The following is a 25,601-nucleotide window of genomic DNA, read 5'->3' as shown; positions in this document are numbered from 1 at the left end:
CAGCGCGCCGGAAGTGGCGTGCGGAGCGGCGCCGCGCGCTGTCAGTCTCTGAGATTCGGAGCCGGCGCGCTCGCGGGACGCCAGCAGGCAGCACGGGCGGCTCCGGGCCCCTCGGGCTCCGCGGTCCGGAGGGCACCATGGACGACAAGGGTAAATGGGGCCGGGCCGGGCCTGCTGGGTCTAAAGCGGAGCCGCGCAGGGGTCCCTGCACCTCGCACGCCCAGGCTGGGCTCCGGGAGAGAGCGGTCGCTGTCCGAGCTCAGGCTGCTCGGCTGGATGTGGTTCCTCTAATCCCTCTCGTGGTCCTGGGTCCGGGGATGGGCCCTGAGGGTATCCGCAGACACCCCCGCTCCCCACGCTTCTTGAACGTGCAAGCCTTCGCAGCCCTGATGTCCCCGCGTGTGGAGTGGGAGTGACTCTGAACTGCTGAATCTGGCACTAGAGTCAACAGAATAAGGCGTTTGATGTGCTCATCTAGTGTGGTTATCGAAGTGTTAAGAGATAATAAACTAATATACATATAATTTCCACGTTAAGCAAATAAAAGGTGGTGGACCCCTGCCTACACGTAAATAAGTCTGCATTGAATAGGCGTGACCTAGCATAGACTGTCTGCAGGGACGGGTACAGGAGACGCTGGTAAGGTGGTTGAGTGGGGTTCTCTCAGGACGAGGGGTCTAGGATAAGAGGGAGAATGGCCTCTAAGTCTCGTCTGTACCCCCATTAACCATTATCCCCTGAAAGCCAAACACCTGGGGAAGAAAACTGTCTAAGGTGAACAGTTATTGACAAGCTCTCTGGCCTCAAGGAGAATTTGATGGGTCACTTTTTTCTCTCTTCCCAGAGCTAATCGAGTACTTTAAGTCTCAGATGAAAGAAGATCCCGACATGGCCTCGGCTGTGGCTGCCATACGGACTCTGCTGGAGTTCTTGAAGCGAGATAAAGGTGAGGGTCGCCCCCGCGCACACAGGCCCTCAGGACAGTCTCCGAGTGACATGTAGGCGGTTGGGAAGTGAGAGACGTGTCCCTGCATACGGTGCTGTCACCCCAAGCTCAGCTTCTTCCTTCACTTTTCTTCCTTTTACCCTGAGAGAGCCCTCAAGTTACTACTATTAAATGGGTTCCCTCCCTCTCACAAATGAAATAGACTTTGAATCGAGTGACCGTTTTATATCCAGTTGTCCGTGAAGCTTAAATTACAGCAGTCGGTCAGCTTTCCAGTTGTTTATTGAGCTGTCTTGTGCCAGATTCTCTGCAGATGCTACAGAGAACGTTCCAGAATAAATTCTGGCATTAAGTCCGTTCATCCCCATCGCCTGGCAGTTCAGGCATTCCAAATGGAAGCATCCAGGTATAGCGTGACATCTTGCGTAAGGGAAATAATAAAGCCGTCTTTAATCCCAGGACAACGCCCAGTGTCTCCTTGTGCTTCCAATAACATCCAAACACCAGGTCCTCACCTGCTCCGCCTCACAGACCTCACCTGCCCCGGCTACTTAATGTCCTCCGTGCTTTCTCTCTCTCTCTCTCTCGGACCTGTGCTTCGGCCCTGCTGGCCTCTTTCTCAGACCCGGGTTGTTCCCATCTCGTGGCCTTTGCCCCTGGGACCTTTCCCACTGGATCTTATGGGGCTGGACCCTTCCCTCTTCAGGTCTCGGTTTAAAGGGCCCCCACTCCAAGAAGCCATCCCTGCTCACTTGACCATAGCTCACCTCTCCTATCATGTTTCTCTTTTCTGTCCTCATTACACTGTAATTCACTTCCCTATTTCGCTGGGTACTTGTTTCTTTTCTGCCTCTTTCACTAGAGAGTTCATCAGAGCAGGGACCCTGTCTGTCTTGTTCACTGATGTATCTCTGGCATCTAGACTAGCATAACTGTACATAGTAGATGAGTGAATGAATGAATGAATGAGTTAGTGAATGACAGACCCACCGAGAGCCTGTGATACTAAGATGAGCGTCACATTTCTCATGTGACCGATCCAGGGGAGACGATCCAGGGCCTGAGAGCGAACCTCACCAGAGCCATCGAAACGCTGTGCGGCGTGGACTCCTCCGTGGCCGTGTCCTCGGGCGGGGAGCTCTTCCTGCGCTTCATCAGCCTCGCGTCCCTGGAGTACTCGGTAGGCCCCGCCGCCCCGTTCCTTCCCGCTGCTCTCTTTGGCTGCAAACATTCTCCGCTTTGCCGGGATCCCCCTTGCCCTCATCCTGCCCTTCCCTTCCTAGGATTACTCCAAATGTAAAAAGATCATGATTGAGCGGGGAGAGCTTTTCCTCAGGAGAATATCGCTGTCGAGAAGTAAAATTGCAGATCTGTGCCACACATTCATCAAAGACGGGGCGGTGAGTAAGGCGCCGCCCTGCGGTAACGGAGGGAGGGCTTTGGAGTGAAGACTCCTGGGTGACTCCCTGCCTCCCACTGCCGTGTGCGTAACCTCTGCTGCAGCGTCCTCACTGCTAAGTAAGCGGAGTAGTAACACCCACCTCGCCGGGTTGTTGTGAGGGTAGCCAGGTGGTATGTGTTAAGGACTGTGTGCTGGGCCTGGCACACAGTAGGCACTACATAAATGCAGGTATGATCATAGATGGTTGTCGTTTTAAACAGGCAGAGAAAAACACGGGGACAGAGTGGATGAGCCTTGATTTAATGAGATGCCATAAGGAAGTGTTTTCTTATTGGACATGTACTAAGCTAGTACAGAATAGACACAGAGCAGCTCCTGTCACTGGCTGATGCTGCCGTCTTCCTGGTAAAGGCTAGCACTGGGGTGAGATTTTCTTAATCTCATTTCACTGCTGTGGCAGATGCACAGCTGCCACGTGTTGATCAGGGAGGAGAGACAGGAGCTGCAAGCGAAGTGGGTCGCCCAGCCCAGGGCTAATAAGACACTTAGACGTGTCTGCCACCAGCACACTTCCCTCTGCATCGCCCACTACTGGCCACGAGACGTCGCGGGCACCTCGAGTGCCCAGGGTGGGGGGCGTCGGGCGGCCCCTGACGGAGCGTTCTCGGCCCACAGCGGATCCTGACCCACGCCTACTCCAGGGTGGTCCTGAGGGTCCTGGAGGCGGCCGTGGCGGCCAAGAAGCGCTTCAGCGTGTACATCACCGAGTCGCAGCCGGATCTGTCCGGGCAAGTACCTCCCACTCGGTCCTGTGCCCGCAGCCGTTCTAAAGGGCGGACTGGGCTAGAAGCCATTGCAAGGAGCCAGGGCACGCCCCGACCTGCAGCGTCCCGCGCTGCCTGCCTGCCTGCTGGCACCGGGGAAAGCCACGTGAAGCACGGGGGGTCGCAGGGCGCCCAGGGGTTGACCTAACAGCGAAGTCAGAGGGTCAGCAGGTTTTCATCCACTCCGTTTCTCGCCAACATGATTTGTTGTCAGTGGCGTGACTCGTCATACATCAGTCTGGAACTTTCTGGATTTTACCTGATGCTCTCAAATGTCATTTTCAGGAAGAAAATGGCCAAAGCCCTGTGCCACCTCAACGTCCCCGTCACCGTGGTCCTGGATGCCGCCGTTGGGTAAGCGCTGGCGTCCCCGGCTGCCGTGACGCATCCCCACCCACTCCCAGGGCTGGCCGGGAGCAGGGTTTCCAGATCGGAGGTCTGAGTCCCGGTCATAAACCTGCACTGGAGCGCGCCGCCTCATAATTAATAGCTGCCCGACCAGCAAGCTCGTTACAGGCCTGATGGCGCAGACGCCAGGCTGGAGGACGCTAGCGGGGCGGCGGTGGGCGGCGTTTATGTAGCCTATGGTGCAAGGGCAGGGGGCAAAGGTCAGGGTCAGGTCAGCAGAGGATGGGGGCTCCCCCTTCACCTGGACACGGTGCCCTCTGTGGCCCTTGGCTTCTTGTCTCCGCCATGCCACCTACCCCGAGGCCACACGCCAGTGAGCCTCAGAGTCAACAGGAAAGCCCCTTCCGGAGGAAACGCGCGGGGAAGCCAGGGCTGCGGGAGGCGCCTCTGAAGCGTTCTCCCCGCGGCCGCTGTGGAAGGGAAACGCCCTCACCCCCTGAGAGCGCACCAGGCCTTTAGATCCCGGGTGTATGGAAGCAGAACAGGAAGGCAGAAGCCAGGCCTGAAGTCCTGCCCGGGTTCGCACGTCTGCGTGCACTGGGTGGCAGCGCGACGTGGGGTCGTGGTGGAAACGGGTTTTGATGCGCCGGCGGCAGTGCCAGGGCCGCCTCGTGTGTTCAGTGCCCTGGAAGCACGTTAGTTACCGGGGGAACTCACCATGTGGGGCGAGCATTAGCCTTTGCAGGCGCGGCTGCTGACGAGCGGAGGAAGGAGTAAACCTGTCTCCTTCACCCCCTCAGCTACATCATGGAGAAGGTGGACCTCGTCATCGTGGGCGCCGAAGGAGTTGTTGAGAACGGAGGCATCATTAACAAGGTAGGAGCCCCGCTCTCCCCGGGCCCTTCCCAAGGCGTGGCTGTGCCGCCGACCTGGGTCAGGAAGCGGTGCTGTGCTGTGCGGTTCAGTCACATGATCCTGCTTAGCCCACCCGCTGCTTGCTTCCCAGTCCCAGAAGCCACTGCGGTGGTCAGTCCAGTTTTGGTAAAATTTCCTCTGCTTCGGAGACTCATCTATGTAAAGTAGGGAATGTAATTTCTATTTCCCCAAAACATGTTTTAGCTGAAATTGGGTCTTTTTTGTTGGTTTTCTTTTCTGTTGAGTATGTCTGACATCAGGTGTTAAAGGTATTAAAATGTCTCTATCCAGCCCGGCCGGTGTGGTTCAGTGGCTGGGCACCAGCCTGTGAGGTCCTGGTCGATGCCGGTCAGGGCACGGGTCACTGTGCCGGAAGTGGTGTTTGTGGCTCTGACCTGCATTTCCCTGATGACTCAGGACCCGGAGCGTCTTTTCCTGGGTTTATTGGCCGTCGTGTGTCTCTGGGAGAAGATCTACTTTTTCTTTTTTAAAAGCTCCTCTCCGGTGCCGCACTGAGAATTACATGTTCGATCACTCGTGTGCTCTCTGTTGCCTCCTGTGCCCTGCTGTCGTCTCACCGGCTCCCCTTCCTCTCACTTCCCAGATTGGAACCAACCAGATGGCCGTGTGCGCCAAAGCGCAGAACAAGCCCTTCTATGTGGTCGCGGAGAGTTTCAAGTTCGTCCGGCTCTTCCCACTGAACCAGCAGGACGTCCCAGACAAGTTTAAGGCAAGAGCTTTACATATCTGAAGGGGATCTGAGCCTAAACTGAAACCTTAGAAAAAACGCGAAGAATGCGTCAGTGAGTTACTCCCTTCCCGGGGCTGTTTCCTCCCGCGTGGGGTTCGGGAGATAAACTGGTGGCGGTGAGACTGAGTCTAACTTGGCCCCAGATTTTCAGCCTTCCGTCTCCGCTCACTGAGCACTGGACACGCTGCGGAGGCGGGGCTGGGGGTGACCGTGCAGGCCTGGAGCCAGCTGCCTGGATCAGCTCCCTGACACTTCCTGACCACGTGCCCGTGGGCAAGCCCTGTCCTCCCGAGCTCCGAACCTCAGTGACCCGTGCAGGGGGAACAGCACTGGCAGAGTGAGACGGTCCGAGACCACCGTGGGCAGGCTGAGCGGTGCCTGCCCAGTGAGGGGGCACGTGCTGTGGGCTTCTGTGGCCAGGCGGCCGCCGTGACAGCCCACCACAGCAGCAGCGCCCTCTTGTCAGTGCGCTCAGCTGGCTTCTCCCGTTTGGGGAGAGTGGTCAGGCCAGCCCCCCCAGTGCAGAGCCCTGAGCGCGTGGTGGGCAGACTAACGTGTGCTTCCTGTCTCTGCAGTACAAGGCGGACACTCTGAGGTCCGTGCAGACTGGACAGGACCTCAGAGAGGAGCACCCGTGGGTCGACTACACGCCCCCCTCCCTGATCACACTGCTGTTTACAGACCTGGGGGTGCTGACGCCCTCGGCCGTCAGCGACGAGCTCATCAAGCTGTACCTGTAACAGGTGCCTTCCTGCCTCGAGGTGACGTAGCTGCGGCGGGGGAGGAGCCTCTGGACCCCGCGGCGAGCCAGGCCAAAGGGAACTGTTTTAACGGAGATTTATGGACTAAGGACTTCAAGTCATAACTTTGGTGGATTTTTTATTCTTTCCAGTCCTGTTTAAACATGTTCCCGGTTCCCATAAAACAACCTAAGTTGTACTGATGGTTCCCAGACACTGTCATTCACTTCCTGTTTCTAGAAATACACGTTAGACTATTGGCTCTTAACCCTCCAGACGCCTCCCCTCGTCCTCTGCCAACGCCCGTGAAAGGGTGCAGGCGCTCCTCACTGCGCAGGCCCCGGGAGCACGTGGTGCCTCAGGAAGGGCAGGAAACACCTGCTCAGGTAGCGTCGCCGCCCCTGGTGGACACGAGCCAGGGCGCAGCCTGGACGGCCTCGAGCCAACGGAGCGGAGCACCCAGCCAACCCAGCCGCGCTCACCGCCAGTGACGCCTCCCAGACGTTTGGAAACAAATTCTGTGTCTGTGAAAGATGTGGATCTTCACAGGTTTGGGCCCTGAGCGTTTAAAATTGTTCCTGGGAATACATCCAGCATCTTTTCTAATAAATAACCTGAGACACTGATGGGTTTCGCATCAGCACTGCGAGCTCAGCCAGGCCCCGCCGTGGAGACAGTGCCACCACCTTCACACGGAGTGTAGTCGATTAGAAGGAAAGTTTATTCAACAGGAGGCATCATCTCCCCAAATATGACTAGCTGCCTCAGCTTTTCAGATGCTCCCCAACAACAGGGACCGTTCCTAGGAGAGAAGGAAAACCCTGGGCCACGGGCCACTCTGTGCCGTGTCCCGCGCACCACCCCGGAGGGAACACGTGGCCCCTGTGCCATGTCCCGCGCACCGCCCCGGAGGGAACACGTGGCCCCTGGGCCGTGGCCCGTGCACCGCCCCGGAGGGAACACGTGGCCCCTGGGCCGTGGCCCGTGCACCGCCCCGGAGGGAACACGTGGCCCCTCTGCCGTGTCCCGTGCACTGGCCCAGAGGGAACGCAGTCCCGGGGCGGGGCACCCAGGAGCCTGAAAGCACTAGGGAATTTGAAAAAGCCTGAAGTCAAGTCTACACCAGCATCAGGGCATTAAAAATAGTGTAAAATAGGCTCAGAAAAATAAGCTCTTTAATTACAGGCGACCCATCAAAATAAATATTGACATCTATTATTTACACCAGATAACTTCCACCTCCCGCTGGGCCTCAGGCGGGTGTGTCTGGTAGAAAGTTCATGGCCTGCAGGACAGCACGCCTGCCAGGGCCCGATCCCGGGAAAGGACGCAGCCGCCTGCCGTGTGCCGGCTCCCCGCTCACCTGAGCCCCGGGATCAGCCGTCCCCCTCCACATCCGAGGCCCCCAAACCCGCTGTCCTGATGGACCCTCTGGCACTCGTCAGCAAGCCCTTCTCCAGCTCCTCCTCGGTGATCCTGCCTTTCTTAAACTTCTTCAGGAGCCGCGTGTCGTTCAGAAGCTCCTCCATGTCCTCGTCCTCCAGGTCAGAGCCCTGCGCGAGGAGAGACCAAGCCCCGAACGCCTCAGTGACAGGGCTCTGGGGGAGCAGCGCTCTGGTCAGGAATGACACGCTCTCGGAGCGGCTCCCACGAGCACAGGGCGTCCGTCACCGCATAACACAGCGCTGTGAGCGCCCGGGCACTCCCATCAGAAGACACCCCCCCATGGCCCTCCCCCCATGAATTCCAAGGTGGGTGGGTGAGTAACAGAGCCTCCCACGTTACCTCTTCCCTTTTCCTCTTCTTGTTCATTTTCTTCTTCTCCCTTTTGGCCTTCTGCTTCGACCAAGCTTTGTTTTTCACGAACCTTCTCCTCCCCTCGTGGTCGGTTTTCTCCTTCCTCTGCTCCAGCAGTTTCTGCCTCTGCTTTTCTCGGATTTTATCTCGGAACGGGATGGTGTCCGTGTTGACGTCCACGGGCACGAAGTCCGGAAACTGCTTCCCCCTCAGCTCCGGCATCCTGGGCATCTTCAGCAGCGCGAAGCCTCGCGCGAGGGCAGCGAAGTCCAGATCTGATTCAACCGAAGCCCAGGGTGAGACCCGCCCCGGGAGGTTCCAGCAAGATCCTTCCTCTAACCAACGACCTCATGATTTCATTGTAACTCCCGTCACCACGTTTGTGCTGAAAGGAACACTGGGCAGCCAGTTCCCTCCCTCTTCCCACGCCCTAGGAGGACTCCACTGGGTGTTAGAAAACTACGCCCGACACAGGCCCAGCGTCTGATAAGCCGGAGCAGCCTCACGCCCGGGTGCCTGTGGGGGCGCAGCCGCCTCGGACGGAGACAGCCGCGTGCTGACGCCCGACTCACCCTTGAGTCTGAAGATGAGGCTGCACTCGTGCTTGGCGTAGGCCTGGACGAAGGAGACGAAGGCCCGCATGCCCTTCTCAAACACGGCCCTGTCGGCCAGGGCCAGGGCCCGCAGCTTCGGGAGGAGGTCGGCCGTGCCCTTCTGCGGCTGCATCTCCTGCAGGGGGCACTGCAGAGGCCACACTCACTTCCTGCCCCCAAGGCTCCCCGCCGAGTCAGCGCCAAGGAGACCGAGGGCAAAACAATCCCCTCGCATCTCAGATCAGAGGCCGTGAGGCCCAAATCCAGCCCAAGTGTTTTACTGGATCCGAAAGTCTAAAAATGTTACATGACCACTGACTTCTGGTTGGACAGTATGGCAAAGCCAGGTCCACGTTCCCACCCGTGTCCACCAGGGACACAGCTGCCCCCCGCGATGAGGTTGGGGTCTCCCCACGGCCTTGAAGCCCAGGTCCCCGCACTTTCATCACCAGCCAGGACCTGTGAGTTTGCACCCCGGTCTAAGTCCCCGACCACTTGCTGGAAGGGGCGAGAGGCGGCTCACCTTCTGGTTGATGGCGAGGAAGTTGACGTAGGACTCTTCCATGGGGAGGAGGAACACCAGCGCGCTGCCGCCGTGGCCGATGCGCGCGGTGCGGCCACAGCGATGCACGAAGGCACTGCGAACACAGGACGGACACGGCGCATGCGGCGGTGGCTGAGCCAGGCACAGACCCGGGGCCGCCGGCCCACAGCTCAGTCCCGACCCCGCCCCTGACCAGGGTGGACACAGGAGAGTCGGCGACTCCATATCCACTGCCACCCAGACAGGACGCTGTGAGCACTGAACACGGACTACAGGTGTTTACATGTATGCTTATCTGGTGGGACAGGCTGGACATGGCCCCAGTAGGAAATTTGGAAAACAACAGAAAGTATAAAAAAGATGAAGATGGCCTGTAAGCTTCCCACCGAGAAGTAACGGTCATCACTGCTCAGTGTGCAGTTACAGCATTTTCTACTTGGAAGCATCGATCAGTAACGCACTGTTTTCTTTAAACGTTTTATCACGTGCATTCCTGCAGGCATTTTTAGAAGGTCTCTGAAAATGCCATTAATTGCTGCCAAACCTGGTATCGCTACCGAGAGGGCCGTGATACACCCACTCGCCTATTTTTGCTGTTAGAAATAACCTGACTCGGCATTTTGTCTGCCTGCCCCAGACTCCCATTTCTAGGCGATTCCCAGGCGGAGGGCAGCATTGGGGCGTGCGGTACCTTGCGCTGCTGGGGGGGTCGTACTGCAGCACCCAGTTCACTTCGGGGATGTCAATGCCGCGGGCCATCACGTCAGTGCACACCAAGATCCCGCTGGAGAGGGAGGGAGACAGGCATCGTGAGCAGAGCCGCACGCCCATCGCCAGCAGCCTTTACACGCTCAGTGAGGACAACGGGGGGCAGGTTCCGGAATCTCAGTGACCACGACAGGCAGGTCCCTGCTCTTACGGAGCTCACAACCTCTCAGGGAAGTCCACAGCCGCTGAGGAAGTCAGCGCAGCACAGCGGCTGGGCCAGCACAGAGGGGCGGGGCGCCTCTGCACAGAGAGGACAGGTAACTGGGGGGAGGGGCGGGGGCCAGCAGGGAATGAACGGCGCCCAGGAAGCGTCCAAGGCAGAGGGACAGCGGCGGTCGGAGATGCGCCGTCCCCGCCAGGCCCACCTCTGCAGCTTGCGGAAGCCCATGAAGATCTTGTTGCGCTTGAACTTCATCTTCCCGTGAATGCACATGACCTCCACGCCCTTCACCAGCGCCTCCAGGGCCTTCCCGTAGTATTCCACGCAGGCACAGGTGCTGCGAGGGGGACCGGGGCTCAGGCGTGGGCCATCGGCCCTCCGACAACCAGATGCAGTGACGCCCAGCCTCCGGGAGAAGGCGGAGGGCTGTGCGTGTCCACAGCGGAGCTCTAAACCCCCAACCCTCTCTGCGACAACTCCCCTCAAGCCTGGGCTAGAACCCCGAGGACACATCCCCACGCCTAACGATGCTGTAGCAAGGGGGGTCCCCTGGCCCCTGGGAAACGGACTAAACTGAAGTCGTCTTTCATAACAAAAGCGATGACATCTTAAATATAAAGTTTCATGCGATTTCCAAACGCTCCTGCTTCCCTCTGGGGACCGGCTTCTTCCCCATCACCGACTCCCAGGGCTCAGCAGGTAAGCCAGGTCCCCCCAAGCAGATGCACCCGAGGTATCTGGTCGGGGCGTCAAGTCACCCCAGGACATCGCAATGAGGGTGTACCCGAGAGGGATGGCCACACAGCTCTCTGGGCATCCAACTTTGGAGTCTGTGAGCTCCCTCTAGCGCCCCGCTAATGAAGTTCACCCATGCCCCCTTCCATTGGGAAGGGCTCCAATGTGACGTCACACCTGGTGCCGGTGAGGGCCCTGAAGCTTCTGGAGCGGCCATGGGCGTGAGGAAGAGCCTGAGCCGAGGCCTCTTCCTGCCCCAGGGCTCTCCCACCGCACAGGCTGCAGGTCCCTCCGGCTCCCTCCTGCCACTCAGACCTCCTCTCCAATGCCTGGCTCGGTGACTGCCTCTCTGTCCCCACAAGTCACGCCAGGACACACAGCGGTGAGATCCTGAACGCAATCTGTGCCTCCTGAAATCTTTGTTTTGTGTGTGTGCGTGTATTTCTTAGCTGGGGGTCAATATAGCCGAGACAACTGCAGAAACACGGACCTGACGTTGCGAGACATAGAGCAGCAGGACCTGCCTACCTCGGGACGACTTTCTACAGGAGCTGGGTTTTCAGTTACTTGCAGCCAAAAGCATTCCTAGCTGAGAAGCGTCCTAACCGAGGGAACGCCAACCCGAGGGCCGGGAGCACCGGGCGCCCGGGTGTGGCTGAGCCTGGCCCCGCCCAGCCCGGAAGCGCTACCTGAAGAAGACCAGGTGCTTCTCCTGCTTATGGTTGCGGAGGAAATGGACCAGCTGGTTAAACTTCTCATCTGCCTTGCACACCTGCAACGAAAAAGGAAAATGAGTAAAACAAACACAAATGCATTGACGATACCGATCCCTATAGCCAATCCCTAAAGCGAGCGATGCTCCGTTTCAGCCCTAACTTAAGGGTCAGCTTCCCGCACACACAGAACACTTTCGTCACAACGCCCATCAGGCTGTGCAGCTCACTGAACGCAGTTCAAGCAGAAGAAGTTAAGTCTTCCCAGCACACTGCGTTAGCCTAGAGCACGTGTTTCACTTCTCCCAGCTTTGCTGAGGTGGAACGGGCAGATAAAACTGCAGTATTCAAGGTGTCCAGTGTGATGATGTGACACACGTATACGATGTGAAACAATGCCACCAGCCAGGTAACTGCCTGGCTGCTGCCCGGCCCGGTGGGCTCACTGGTTGAGCGGTGACCTCTGAACCAAGAGTTTACTGCAGGGGTCCTCAAACTTTTTAAACAGGGCCAGTTCACTGTCCCTCAGACCGTTGGAGGGCCGGACTATAGTTTTAAAAAACTATGAACAAATTCCTATGCACACTGCACATATCTTAATTTTGAAGTAAAAAAACAAAACGGCAAAAACACCCGCATGTGGCCCACGGGCCGTAGTTTGAGGACGCCTGGTTTACTGGTTGGATTCCCGGTCAGGCCACATGCCCAGGTTACAGGCCTGATCCCCAGTAGGAGGCATGCAGGAGGCAGACAATCGATGTTTCTCTCTCATCTATCTGTCTCTCTCTTCCTCTCCCTTCTCTAAATTCAATAAAAACATATTTTTAGAAAAAAGGGTAAGTAACAACACCTATCACACCACACGGTTGCCTGGTTTCTGGGAGAACCCTTATGATCTGCCCCTTAGCAGATGCAAGCACACCCCCGGCACTAAGTACCGTCACTGGGCGGCACCAAGACCCCCGGCATCACCGCGCCGAGTCGCCGGGGCACGCGAGCATCCCAGGGGCTCACCATGTAGTGGTTCTCCAGGCGCGAGGGGGTCTTCTGGGTGCTGCTGGCCGCCGCGCCCTTCTCCTTCACCGAGATGCGCACGGGGTTCCGCAGGCCTGCTCGCACCAGGTTCTCCACCTCCTGCGTCTGGGTGGCCGAGAACAGGCCCGTTCTCCTCTGCTTGGGCAGCAACTCCAGGATGCTGTTTATGCTGAAAAGGGGGTGCAAACCGAACCCCTAATTTATCGGCACAACCAGCGAACGTTACGTTACGATACTAAACTTGAAAAAGACTGAAAGAGAAACTATCGCAGTATTGACAGCAAATGTTACTGAGGTGCGATGGTGAATGCCTTTTATTTCTTCTCTGTGTTCTCACTTCTCGTTCCTCTATGTTAGCACATAATTGTACTTCCATAAAGTGGGGCAGTTCAAGGAGAAAGTGAAATTAAGACAAACGTTTTGAGACTAATAACCAATGAACTGCACATTTTAAAGGGTGAATTGTAGGACATAGGAATCAGATCCCAATTGAGCTGTTTATTCACACACAAACACACACACACACACTAAAAGAAACCATGAAGGAAAATGCATCTTAAGATGAAGAATTGGGCTCTGGCCAGGAGGCTCAGGTGGTTGGAGCATCATCCTGTACACCAGTGATGGGCAACCTTTTGAGCTTGGTGTTTCAAACTTCGCCAAAAAACGGAGCATAACTCGGGTAGTGTGTCCCTTTGAGGAAAAAACATTATTTCCCGATATTTATAGTTTAAATAACATAAATGTTTCATCCTCGGCATGCGGCCGCCTCAGCGGCCGCGTGTCATCAGAAATGGCATTGACACGCGTGTCAGAGGTTCGCCATCACTGCTGTACACCAAAAGGTTGAGGGTTCGGTTCCCGGTCAGGGCACATAAAGAGGCAACCTATCAATGTTTCTTTCTCTTTCTCTCTCTAAACATATCCTCGGGTGAGGATTAAGAAAAAAATAAATTAAAAAAAAAAAAGAACTGGAGTTCATATTGTGCGGTAGAATTTGAAGGAGCAAACAATCTAATGCCGTGAAATTCATGTGTCCAATTGAGTCCGAAATCCATACCTGGCCTCAAACCCCATGTCCAGAAGTCTGTCTGCTTCATCCAACACCAGGACATCAAGGGACCTCACGCAGCTAGCCAGGTCCAAGCCCTCGGCCTTCCTTCGGAACATGTCCTCCAAGCGGCCTGGCGTCGCCACAATGATGTTCCCACTTGGAAAACAAAGTTAACATGGACCACACATTCTGATCTTGGGAGCAATTTGTAATCCCAAACACCACGTTTTATATCCGACCCCCCTAAAAGGTCACCTAGATCCCCGTGGAGAGAAAGGAGACACGTGAGCGGGAGGACAGATGAACGGGGAACTCCAGCTGCCGTCTGCCGTGCAGGTTGGGGATGAAAATCCCAAGCCCCCATTTTAGACGTGTCTGCAACGGCTAAGATGCCAGGGCGATGCAGGCAGACCAGTGGATGTGCGCGGATCTGGGGCTCCGGGCGAGGTCAGAAACCACCAGGAGGGATGAGGCCACTTAGAGAGCCCCGAGTGACCAAAGCAGGGCCCTGGGCCCTGTGTAGTCACTGGGGGGAGCTGGGGGCCACAGCCCACACCTCCTGCTCCTGCAGGGGCAGGGCTCGCCGGAGGGAGGGTTCAGGAGGGCCGAAAGGAAGGAGCCAGAGAGTAAAAAGGGAGACTGGCCTGGAGGAAACACCTTGCTGGGAGGGGCGGCGCCTGAGAGGGGAGTTCCGGGTTAAGCTGAGATCATGCATCCATTCCTCCTGGGTTCAGCGCCAAGAGCAAGCAAAGAACGGAGCAGCAGCGAGCACACTTACCCGTGTTCCTTAAACCTCGAGACATCTTCTCCGGGATTCCTGCCTCCGATCCAGAGAATCTGGCTGAAACAAGAAACAGGTCCTGAGCAGGCCAGGCACAATCCCGGCCCGTGGCCAACAGGGACCCGGCATCCCCTTTACCTGAACTGCGGGAAGGGCTTCGTGAAATGCGACAGGACCTCATCTATCTGAACAGCCAGCTCTCGAGTGGGCGTGATGATGATGGCTCCAACCTGCCCACAGGGTGGTGGGGCGGACAGGGAGGGGGGTATGAGACGCCATGAGCAGTGCCCGGGGCCTGCAAGCTGAGCACGTGCACCCGGACCCTCCGCCTCGGCCTGGGCTTGCTCAGCAGCCCGGGCCCGGTGCACGTCCGCTACTTTAACTCAGCCCGTCCTCCTCTCCTCGCCAGCTGTGTTCCTTAAAGCAGCGGTCGCCAACCGGTGGTCCGCGGGCCACTGGTGGTCGGTAGGGTCAGAAAGGTAGGCGACCACTGCCTTAAAGTGCCATGAGCTCTGAACCAGCCAATATTGAACCAGTGCTCCTAGGGGCATTTTGGGGTGAGGTTCCTGGGAGCCTCGGGTCCCATTGGCATCAACCAACTGATACAGAGGTTTGGCTGAGGTTTCTGTTTAAAGACGACGATTTCAAATGTCCTCTTAACGCACTGACGTTGAACTCAGCCAACAGCACGTCCCTCACACCTGAAGGAAGCTTGTCTAACACATCTTTGCCGTAAGGTGCGTGAGCAGGCTTGGGGCCGTGTTAACAGCGAAGTCACCCACAAAAATGCAAACATCACAGCAGTAAGTGGGCCACGCAAGGGACAGCTGTGGACAGTCTGGGGCGGAACAGGAAGGCAGTGTCACCTGGTTCAACTCTGAGGGCTGCTGGCTGCGTGAGAGCGGGTGGGAGCTACAAGTCAGTCTCCCATGCAGACCCGCTCACAGGGGCAGGCTCTGCGCAAGGTGAGGGCAGACTTTGTTCCCATTTGCTTTTTAAGCATCTGCCCAGCTTCCCAGACAACTGGGAACGGCCGGTGACGCGGTGAAACCACAGCCCGGGGCTCGCCTCACCTGATTCCTCTTCAGCTTCTCTTCCCTCCGCAGGAGAATCTCCAGGATGGGGATGACGAAAGCGAGGGTCTTGCCACTCCCCGTGACCTGCGGGGGGACAAGGGTGTGGTGGGCTCGTGCCCGCGGTTCCTTGCGGAGGGAAACTGGAGGGCAGTCCGCACGCGGGACTCACCGCCTCGGCAGCGACATCCTTGTTTTTCAGGAACAGCGGGATGGTCGCGGACTAGAGGGAGAGACGGCAGAGCGGTGGTCGGAGAATGCCGGCTGCACGGACCGGCGCGTCCCATCCAGCGGGTGCCCGGCCGGCTCGGCGCCCGCCTTTCTCCACCGGCCCCAGCGCGCGGACCCTCCTCCCCGGCCGCGCCGGTACCTGCACCGGCGTCATGTACGGGAAACCCAGCTCGCGCAGCGCACCCAGCACCCGGGGGTGCAGCGGCACCGGCAGCGACTCCCAGGACCCCTCCGTCACGTGCTCCATAGCGAGCCCCGCCGCCGCCCCCCAGACGCCTCCGGAACGCCGGCAGCGAACACTTCCGCTTCCGGCCGCCGACCGGTCCGGCCGGGAACCGTGCTCGGGCTGCTAAGTTCCGGAGAGCGGAAAGGCGTCCTCGCCGCAGGTGACTGGGAAGCCGATTAGGGGAGAGTGAACGCGGGCGGCGGGGCCCGGAGGATGCAGGGCCACCCGTCCGGCGTCCAGCGCAGCCACCTTGGCTCGGCCGCTCCGAGCGGCAGTTTGGCGGGAGGGAGGTGCCCCGTCTCACGTTCTCCGCCGTCGGAGGCAGATGGCAGCACAGTACCGCGTGCTGGCCGAGGACAGCGGGGACAGGAATGGACCCCAGCCGAGCCCCAGGTTAACAGTAATGCCAAATAGGGTCGATGGCGGGGGTCCAATGCCCGGTGCGTAATAGATGTTGGTGTACGGTACTTTCTAAAAAGTTGCGATCAGAGTCCTAAACCAGAACCCTGCCGTGTCCGTGTTCATCATTCACTGGGGCCGCGCGCCCACTCAGCGAGCTTTATTTAGTGCTGGGCTCCGCGGGGCACACCCTTCTGTTAGCGCCCGGCTTCTTCCCCTACGTCCACCGTGACTTTTCAAATACCGTCTCAGCGAGCCTTCCTTTCCTGCTCTCTAAAGCCCCTTACCGCACAGCACTGCCAGGAGTGTAACTTACATACGCGCTTCATCCCCCCCTCCCCCCGCACTAGAATGGGGGATTTTCCTCTTTATCCCAGTGGCTACACTGGCGGTAAGTACACAGCCAATATTTTGGGATGAATGGAAGTGTTGCTCACGGCAACATTTTCACTGAAACATGTTCACCTCCTCAAAACACCACCGACCACTTTCGTAGACCGAAACTTGCAGAGAGCTCTGAAAACAAAGGCCGAGGAACAGGGCAGAGCTGCTCCTGCGTTTGGGGCTCTGCTTACTACGTTCTGGACCTTCTCCAAGCCTGTTTATTTCCAAAATAAGAATATCGCCCAACGTAATGGTGGTTTGAGGAATAATGAGACAGACGGAGTCGTGTTTAGCATCCTGCCGGGACGTTACCCCGCGCTCCGTAAATGCCAGTCCTCTGTATAGCCGGCAGGCCTGGGGTCGTGGAGGGAGAGGAATCATTCCTAAAGGCAGAGATTTAGTTTTCTGGTCACTCTCCACCTGGGAGCCTTCAGCAAATCTCTCTCTCTCTCAAACTTATTCCCCACATCCGTAAACCATTAGGGGGATGAATAAAAAATCACCCAAAACTCCTTTTCCCACATGAAAAGAATAAAAGATGTTAACATTGACCCGTGAAAAGAAACCACACAGGGAAACCTAAAATTGGGCTCCTTTTCTCTATCATCAAGTTTACGGATATAAAAAGTAACACTCAGAAAACACGGACATGTCTCATTTCAAATATGAATAGAAAACTGGTATATAATAAATGTGAATTAATCAATATATAAAACAGACTACAAAGACTGTTTTTAAAAAGAATTGTTTATTTACTGAACCTGGGGAGATTCGATACACAACCAATTTTAAATTTACATATTTTAATTCAATTTTGAAGTGTTCTCTCACACACGCAGAAAAACTGGCATGCAACAGTGTCCTAAGGTAAAACAGTCACCTTAAGCTGCTGCAAGTATTGTCACCCAAGGTTGAAAAAGTGTTTATCCTGAACATGAAAACCTGTAACAAATTTAAATTAATTATATAAAACTCGTTACTTGTAGTTTTACCTTTGCAAAGATCCAAAAAAATGTACAAGTAACTAAAATGTATCAGTTCACAACATAATCCTGGACCGTCCCCACACCAAACCTGATGCTCCTTCAATTTTAAACACATCATCAGAGACCAAGAGGAAGTCATCTCGTTTTATACAAAATAAAATTCACGTGCCAAAAAAGACCCCAGAAAAACAAAACCAGAAACCCTAGTGCTGACAGTGCTGTCAGTACCCTAATTAACAAGTGGCCAAACGCCACTGATCACAACTAAAACAGTGGCTGTATCTCACTCACTGCAATGAAATCCAAGAGGCTTAACCATTTGCGTGAGAAACCCAGGTTTCCCCAATCACGTGACTGCAGAGCTCCCACGTGCCAAGAGTGGAGAAGTGTGTGCCAGCAGAGAAAGAACAAAGCTACCGTCAGCTGAAACCCCCCCGAGAATTGGCTCTAACAGACTTCTTACAAGGTTAGGCAGAAATCAAAAGGATTATTAGCTACTGTGTCATCAATTTAGTAAAGGTGAAGTCCTGAAGCTCAAAGTAAAAATTTAGGGGGGAAATGTTGTTGGGTTGTCTTATCTTTAACGCAAAAACAAGATTAAGTATAAAAGAACCAACCTGCTAGCACACTCTAAGTCACAGAGCTCTGCCATCAGGTGGGTAGAAAATGTCAATGCAGATGGTTGTTTCTCATAAGAACTAAACAAAATGAATCTTTAATGACTTGAACTGCAAGATAAGGGGTCAAAAGAATGCAGTCATTTTAGTAAAGTACTATCCTGAACGCACTGCATTTTATTATGAAAACAAAAGAAGATGTAAGAAGGACTACATGCCTACATTTCATTTACAGTGTTCAAGCTCTGGAAGGGCCTGTATAATGAGGCAGAATTCAAATAAATTGTGCCAATCAAATGTCAAATTCTCACTATCACTTTCCCAATATCTATTAATCACAAAGAAACACAGGCTGTGAATGTACAATTCAGAAAATAAAAACATATGAACTAAATGACATTATTATGATCAAGATGTTTGGTAAACAGTGAATTATGAGTTTCGGATCATCAGGAAAAAAGGCTTTTTAAACAACCCTCCGGACTTCAAAAAATCTCTTCAGGTAGTAGATCTGTCCCAATGTCATGGCAACTAAAACAAGAGCTTCAAAGAAGGACCAAAGGACCACTCTGCTGTTTGTGTTGTCGTTGACTGTGGAGGATAAACAAATACACAACATTTAACAACAATGACAGAGAAGCGTGGAAAAGCATCCCCCACTCTTACCCCAGGTGAAAGTAACACCTGCACACCTTCCTAGTACTCAATACTTCTGTCCCCAAGCAACTCAACAGTTAGAAGCAGAGAATTTTAGACTTAAATGGACCTTTAAGATTCTTTTTTTTTAAATATATTTTATTGATTTTTTACAGAGAGAAAGGAAGAGGGATAGAGAGCTAGAAACATCGATGAGAGAGAAGCATCGATCAGCTGCCTCCTGCACACCCCCTACTGGGGATGTGCCCGCAACCAAGGTACATGCCCTTGACCGGAATCGAACCTGGGACCTTTCAGTCCACAGGCCGACGCTCTATCCACTGAGCCAAACCGGTTTCGGCGGACCTTTAAGATTCAGAGTACAGTCACAATCTGCTTATTACGTATGGGGAACCGAGAAAGTGGCCCAAGGTTACACTTCTAGGGTTAAAATCCAACCAACATTCTTTCTCCCTCACATTGAAACGTCCCTACATTATAATCTTTTTTTTTAAATCAGAAAACTGACTTTTAACAAAATTAAGAGATTATTTCAAGATCACAGTTACTAAATCAAAGTGTAAGTCACTTTTAAAAAAACAAACAAATACATATATTTATTGAGCACCTACTGTGTATGTGGCATTTGTTCTAGGTGGGGGAGATTTCTCAGTTTCATGGACCAATACTGATAGTTACTACCAACCTGGAACGAGTCTCATGCTTTATCCCACTCATTAGCTAAGGACTTAATTCTTAAAGTAACAGGCATAACTATATATTTCATTCTGCTGGATTTATATCACATTCAAGTTTCTGATCAAATTCTATAGCCTTAACTCTTTAGAATCACTCAAATCTCCTTTGAGTGAATTTTCTTTCTCCTAAACTCTAAGGGGCCCCACAAGACTTGCAACCGGGGGAGCAATGTCCCACTAGCAAACTGGTGCGGCACAAAGCTCCACCAACACAGACACTCAAAAGGTCTCTGTGCACAGGTGCTTTTTAAGTCGGTGCTTTGTATGATGTTTGCAAAACGTCCACATGAGGAAAATGGAGGCCAGCGGCCGGGTGGCGCCGCTCTAGCATGCCGAGGCGCGAGCCTGCTGCAGGTCAGCAGCTCTGTGACTGACGGACTTACTTGCTCTGTGTATCCTCTCCCGCACTTCCATGTATTCCTGCTCGTGCTTCACAGCTGTCATGGCCACTGCTAGCTCGTTGATCATTTCTTCCAGCTTGTTCTGGTGAGCTACAGGAGGGTTGGAAAACAATCAGCATGGGTTTGGAATCTCTTTGAAAAATACGCATAAAGCAATAAAAATATTCCTCAGAGAAGACATACAAAAGCAGCTATTTTTAGAAATCCAAGAGGTTCCAACATCATTTTGGATCACTGATGATTTAATTCTCAAAGCATTTTTTAAAATTCCATTCCTAGTAAAAAAAATCTTTCAGGGTAGAAAACATACTATACAATACTTACTAACTAAAGGAAGACAACCCTCAGAAATGTCTTCCACTGAACTGCTGCTAAGTGAAGCTCACTATACTGACTGCTTACCAAGGAGGGGAAAAGCTAAGGGCGGGGGAGCACAAAGTATCAAACAAAGTCCCTGTAACACCCTAGTACTAATCTATAAATATTTATACTAAAATTAAAATCTACATATTAACTCTAATGTTAATTGAGGAGCAGTATCAAAACAGACTCTTAATCTCTGAAGCTGAGCAGAGACAAACATGCCTGGGAAAACCCACAGCCGCTCAAACATCCGTCTCTGAGCCAAGCAGCGACTTCACTACGGCGGGGAGCAGCAGGCACTGCCAGTGAAAAGCGCTCAGCGGACGAGGTCTAGAACCAGGTTCTCTTTGACCAGAACTGGGTACAAGGTGAACCCACAGCTCCGAGGAGCAAGTGTACACTTGTAGGTTGTACTGAATGATGGCAATGAGGAAATGGCAGGAAAATACACACCAGGAGAGATTCCCACTGGAGGGGTCTGGTTACCAGTGCCCGGGACTGGGCTTCACCGAGAATTCCAAAGCGCCACAGGTGACCCTGACTTCCTGAGGGAAGCCCAGGGCCCGCCATTGTACGTGCGGGGCTGCAACTCAGACCCTCCCTCGCTCGCTTCCCTCCGGAAGCGCACTCCGTGGGCCTTTAGAGCAGGGCTCCTCGAGGCGAGGCGGCATGCTGACAGTTTGGACCAGGTAATTCTTCCTTGTGGGGAGCAGCCCGGGGCATTGTAGGCTCACCCACCAGCCAGCGAATCAGAACTGTCTCCTGATATTGCCCAGTGGCCCTTGGGGGCAAAAATCATCCTGACTAGAGAACCACTGCCTTAGAGGAAGGCTTGACTGACAGCTGCCACTCACTGACGTTAACAAGCAAAAGCAAGAATTTTAAATATTGTGTTAAGGATTATTTAGAGACTAATTCAATATTCACATTCATCAGCCAACAATTTCTAACTACTTAGAAAGGACTAATTTCCAGAAAACAAACACAAAGCCTTTGAAACTCCCAATTCTTCTTAAAAATTAGCCAAGTCCTACCCTGTAAATGGCTCTGAAAAGCAAGCGCAGGAATTACGAAGCAGAATGAGTCTCTAAATTCCAGAGATTTCAAAACCTAACCAACACTTCTTTAGGATATAAGTACTCTACTATCTGCTCAATACCTACGACAAACGTTATTAGGGCAACAGTATGAAATGTGCTGGCCTGCTCCTTCCCAAAAACCCTACCATGCACTGTGGTAACAGCCCCTCCCCCCTGCTCCCCTCCCCCCCGTCCCCATGCTAATGTGCTGGCTCCTGGTAAACAATTCATCCAGAAGAATCAATTTAGTTAGGGCTCAGTGCTGGTCAGCTGAGGAATGAAAACTGATCTAGCTGCAACGTATGGTTGAAAGAACTTTCGTCACAAAATCTAGACATGGCTCTTAGAACTGTATTGCATATCCAACCAAGTTTCAAGTTAGAAAGCTTTAATAATCGTTAAAAACAAGGCTATAAAATACTTCCTACAAAGTCAATAGAACCACTTGCTATTATTAACTGTGTTTAAGACTTTTACTTGTCCAATCATAGTCGAGTATTTCCACCCTTCGCATTCATTTAAAAGAAACAAATAGTACCACTAAAATGTCAATGGCCATGTTCCCAGTGATTCTAATTTAAAATGACCTAACCTGTACCTCCTGTCAACCAAATAAAAACCACCAAGAAACAATTAGATGCAGGGTTGTTGTTTTTTCATTAAGACAAAACACACTCTCATGCCAACAAACTGAGGTTAGAAAGAAGAGCAGAAATTAGGTAACAGCAAGCAAAAATGTGCAAAAGGCAGGATGCCGTCAAAAAGCAATCCACATACCATCCCAGGTATCTCCACCACCTAAAGGAAAGTTTAGAGTATGAACACACAAAGAAGAGAACAGAATGTTTAGCTAAACTAGTCACGGACACAAATGAGCAAACAAGATGAAGTGCCAGGCCTGGCAAATCAAAGGACCGGCGCCCGAAGCCCCAGGCGACCTGCGTGCTCACAGCAGCACCGGGGCCGAGGCTGCTGCCGGGGCGACTGTGAGGAACTGGAACGGAAACGTGAACTTCCAGAAACTGTCTCTGAATGAGGAGCTCGGGGGAAATAAAAAGTGTATTTCACAAAAGGTTCCTGATTTTGAAGACAGTGAGTGAAACAAGAGACGGGGGTTGGGAGGAAAAAGGACAGTGGGTGGAACTAGAGTAAGAAATCAAAACAAATACTCCATTCGGATGATCAAAGTGTGCAACATCAACCTTCACTCCTGGAAAGGGGTGTCCATCTCACCTTCTGTTTCCATGTCTTGTCCTTTGGGGGCCTCCCCAATATCAATGGTGAACATCACTATCTTTGGAGTCATGGTGGACATCCTGTTGCTAAAGCAAAACTTGTATGTTCCATCCATGTGAGCAGCAAACGTGTACTTCCCGCTGGACTCCCGGTCTCCTTTATATATGCCTTTGTTATCAGGCCCTGTAATCTGGAGGCAGGAGAGAATGCAGATGTCAGAAAGATTTCAAATTATAAACATCACAAGTGGCTTCTATTCGCTGAGAAAATGTAAATTTCAAAGTGCAATCTTCACTTAGCTCCGTCCACCGGGGTGAGGGAAGCTCTTCAGGCTCCCGGTCAGGAAACAAGGCTGTTTTTCTAATGACCTTTCAACTCGGATTACATTTACTTATTCAACCTAAATGCAAACCCCTCAGAAACGAAAAACGCACCTTACACACCGTCTCTGTGGCCTGATGCCTCCAACAACCACGCAAACACACAGCCACTACACCAACATCCAAAGCAAGAAACCTCACCAGCCGGCGCGGCTCAGTGGCTGAGGGTCGACCCATAAACCAGGAGGTCACAGTGCGATGTGCCCTGACCGGGTTGCAGGCCCGATCCCCAGTGTGGGACGTGCAGGAGGCAGCCGACCCACGATCCACGATTCTCTCTCATCATTGATGTTTCTCTCTCCGGCACCTTTCGTCTGAAATCGATAAAAAACGTATTTTTTTTCTTTTTAAAGCAAGAAGCCTCTTTAAAACTAAGACTTCTGAGCAAGGTGCATTCCTAGGTTTTCCTGGTTATTATACTTCCAACCAGAGAAGGCATCTGCGTTACTGAGGCGCCTGAAGGCTTACGGGAAAGGAGTAGGTGGAAATGAGGAGGCCATGCTCTCACCCCAACCTGCTACCCATGGCGGCTGGCCTTGCTCACGTCGGTCCCGCCTACAAAGCCCTCCACTGTCCACCGTGGGCACCAACAGCTGACCTCTGTCATTTCCACGGTCACTCCTTCCAGCATCCCTTATGCCTGGACTTCCCTTGCATGGCGTGGAAAATCCTTACCCCCAAGTAATCATGCCAACGGTGAATGTAAATATTAATTCCATGTGACACCCCCCCCCCAAGAAAAAAGTTACAGGGGATCATTCCTTTGGTTTAAAAAAAAAAAAAAAAAGAATGTACACTTGGGGACTGGTTTCTTAGTAATCTCCCGTTTCCTCCAGATACTTCACTGCAGTCACTACTCTTAGAATGCATGACCCAACTCCATCCACCTCCATCCCAGTTGGCATTTGTCACTCTTCACCCAAAACTGGTCAAAGCGGGTCAGACACGCAGGTCGATTCCGGGGAAAGGAAAGAAGAACCACGCGAACGTCCGCCCGGCGTCCCTCGGTAACTTCCGATCTGCTTTCCCCAAAGTTCCCACGCCGCGTGCCCACGGGAATCCGTGTCAGGACGGAAGGCGGCCGCTCCCCGGACCGCGTCCTGCCTCCGCTGCGCCGCGGCTGGGAAGCGCCCTCCGCCCCGGGGCGGGCGGGCGGCAAAGCCCGGCGAGAGGTCCCCCGGGGGCCCGCCGTCCAAGCTGTCAACCCAACCCAGCGCCACGGACGGAGCAGCGGGGCCGGATCCCGAGGGCCGCCCGGGACCCGGAACCGCGCGGGGCGGCGGGGCCAAGGGCCGAGCCGGCGTGGCCGCCGCGGTGGCCCGGCCTCTCCCAGGGCTCGGACAGCGGCCTCCATGCCCACCCCCCGCCCGTGCCCTGCGCAGGCCCCGCGCGCGCCCCGGCCGCCCCCCAACCCCCGAGCGGCCGCGCGCCCCCGCCTCGGCCGCGGGCAGCGCGCCCGCACCTCCACGTCGATGTCCAGGAAGCCGCCCTCGGCCACCTCGAAGATGAGGCCCATCTTGGTGCCCGAGGTGACCCGCTCGAAGAAGCACTCCTCGGCGTGCGCGTCGATGCTGACGAAGTAGCCCGAGGCCGTGGCCAGGAGGGCGGCCACGAGCACCAGCAGCTCCGCGAGCGTCACCATGGTGGGGCTGGGGCCGAAGCCAGGTCCGGGACTGCGGCCTCCAGAGCTGCCGCCGCCGCCGTCGCCGCCGCCACCGCTGCCTCCTCAGCCGCCACCGCCTCAGCTCCGCCCCTTCCGGCTGCGCCACCCGCGGGGGCTGATGCGGGCGCCGCGGATTGGCCGGCGCCGGCAGCTGCCACGTAACGGACGCACGGCGGCCGGCGAGGGACACGGCGGCCGCCCGCGGGCCCGGGTCTGGACGGTGGCTCCGAAGGACCAAAAGCCATCGGCCCCACGTTCTTCACCCCATTCGCGCGCAGCCTGAAGCTCACGTGGACCTCGCAACAAAGCGAACAGTCCCGAACCTCGCCTGCCCGCTTGCAATACCCTCTTTGGGTTGTTGAGAAAGATGGCGGAAGATTTGGAGGCAACCGTAGGAGTGGGCCCACTGCTTGGGAGGACACCTCGGCCAGTGCTATCTCAGATAAGGGTTTAATCTCCAACCTTTACAGGGAACTCCTACAACTTAACAAAAGGAAGATGAACAATCCAATCAAAAACTGGGCCAAGGACCTAAATAGACGCTTTTCGAAAGAGGACCTACAGAAGGCCAGGAGACATATGAAAACATCCTCAAAGTCACTAATTATCCGAGAGATGCAAATCAAAAAGCAACAATGAGGTGCCATCTCACACCTGTCAGAATGGCTGTCATCAACAAATCAACAAACGACATGTGTTGGCGAGGATGCGGAGAAAAAGGAACCCTCGTGCACTGCTGGTGGGAATGCAGACTGGTGCAGCCACTGTGGAGAACAGGATGGAGTTTCCTCAAAAAATTAAAAATGGAACTCCCATTTGACTGCCAGTTAATCCCACTTGTAGGAATATATCTCAAGAGACCAGAAACACCAATCAGAAAGGACATATGCACCCCTATGTTCATAGCAGCACAATTCACCATAGCTAAGATTTGGAAACAGCCTAAGTGCCCATCAGCAGGTGAGTGGATCAGAAAACTATGGTACATCTACACCATGGAATACTATGATGCTGTAAAAAAAGAAGGAATTCTTACCATTTGCAACAGCATGGATGGACCTGG

General features: G+C 54.0%; 3 protein-coding genes across 5 annotated transcripts; 1 reads left to right on the top strand and 2 right to left on the bottom strand.

Annotated features, from left to right (window-relative positions):
- Nucleotides 1-13: 13 nt before the first annotated feature.
- EIF2B1 (eukaryotic translation initiation factor 2B subunit alpha) lies at nt 14-5,926 on the top strand (the record flags this gene model as incomplete). Of its 2 annotated transcripts, none has more annotated exons than XM_079763358.1 (9): nt 14-150; nt 845-946; nt 1,990-2,126; nt 2,230-2,346; nt 3,024-3,136; nt 3,458-3,526; nt 4,321-4,396; nt 5,040-5,165; nt 5,762-5,926. In XM_079763358.1, exons 1-9 carry the CDS (start codon nt 138-140, stop codon nt 5,924-5,926), a joined length of 918 nt encoding a protein of 305 aa, XP_079619484.1. In that variant the 5' UTR covers nt 14-137. The 2 variants fall into 2 exon arrangements, with proteins under 2 accessions (XP_079619484.1, XP_079619483.1); XM_079763357.1 differs by having other exon boundaries at nt 3,024-3,140; nt 3,462-3,526.
- A 663-nt stretch (nt 5,927-6,589) lies between these two features.
- Nucleotides 6,590-15,690, bottom strand: DDX55 (DEAD-box helicase 55). Of its 2 annotated transcripts, XM_079763356.1 has the most exons (15): nt 15,550-15,690; nt 15,352-15,402; nt 15,180-15,266; nt 14,245-14,336; nt 14,104-14,166; nt 13,332-13,481; nt 12,251-12,440; nt 11,213-11,295; nt 9,994-10,125; nt 9,552-9,644; nt 8,840-8,954; nt 8,296-8,464; nt 7,712-7,998; nt 7,290-7,479; nt 6,590-6,728 (listed from the first exon to the last, which is right to left on the bottom strand). In XM_079763356.1, exons 1-14 carry the CDS (start codon nt 15,655-15,657, stop codon nt 7,303-7,305), a joined length of 1,797 nt encoding a protein of 598 aa, XP_079619482.1. In that variant the 5' UTR covers nt 15,658-15,690; the 3' UTR covers nt 6,590-6,728; nt 7,290-7,302. The 2 variants fall into 2 exon arrangements, with proteins under 2 accessions (XP_079619482.1, XP_079619481.1); XM_079763355.1 differs by lacking the exon at nt 6,590-6,728 and having other exon boundaries at nt 7,085-7,479.
- Nucleotides 15,691-17,148: 1,458 nt separating this feature from the next.
- TMED2 (transmembrane p24 trafficking protein 2) lies at nt 17,149-24,624 on the bottom strand. Its single transcript, XM_079762932.1, has 4 exons — nt 24,338-24,624; nt 22,493-22,685; nt 19,800-19,907; nt 17,149-18,613 (listed from the first exon to the last, which is right to left on the bottom strand). The coding sequence occupies exons 1-4, from the start codon at nt 24,515-24,517 to the stop codon at nt 18,489-18,491; spliced, it is 606 nt and encodes a 201-aa protein (XP_079619058.1). The 5' UTR covers nt 24,518-24,624; the 3' UTR covers nt 17,149-18,488.
- Between the last annotated feature and the right edge of the window lie 977 nt (nt 24,625-25,601).

The sequence above is a fragment of the Cnephaeus nilssonii genome (genome assembly GCF_951640355.1).
Source record: "Cnephaeus nilssonii genome assembly, chromosome: 22".
Taxonomy (NCBI): Eukaryota; Metazoa; Chordata; class Mammalia; order Chiroptera; family Vespertilionidae; genus Cnephaeus; species Cnephaeus nilssonii.
The sequence above is the reverse complement of the archived record's forward strand: the minus strand, read 5'-3'. Positions and strand labels throughout refer to the sequence as shown.

Bases quoted from the DNA above. Each gene is read 5' to 3' on its own strand.
- DDX55 (XM_079763356.1), bottom strand. From the start codon at position 15,657: ATGGAGCACGTGACGGAGGGGTCCTGGGAGTCGCTGCCGGTGCCGCTG. The intron at 9,645-9,993 runs GTGGGCCTGGCG...CTCCCTCTCCAG, and splicing joins GGCTTCCGCAAGCTGCAGAG to CGGGATCTTGGTGTGCACTG. The intron at 7,480-7,711 runs GTAACGTGGGAG...CTCCTCGCGCAG, and splicing joins AGAAGAGGAAAAGGGAAGAG to GGCTCTGACCTGGAGGACGA.
- TMED2 (XM_079762932.1), bottom strand. From the start codon at position 24,517: ATGGTGACGCTCGCGGAGCTGCTGGTGCTCGTGGCCGCCCTCCTGGCC. The intron at 19,908-22,492 runs GTGAGATGGACA...ACCCTCCTGTAG, and splicing joins ACAAGACATGGAAACAGAAG to CTCACCAGAACAAGCTGGAA. The intron at 18,614-19,799 runs GTAAGTCCGTCA...TATCCTCCACAG, and splicing joins GGAGAGGATACACAGAGCAA to TCAACGACAACACAAACAGC.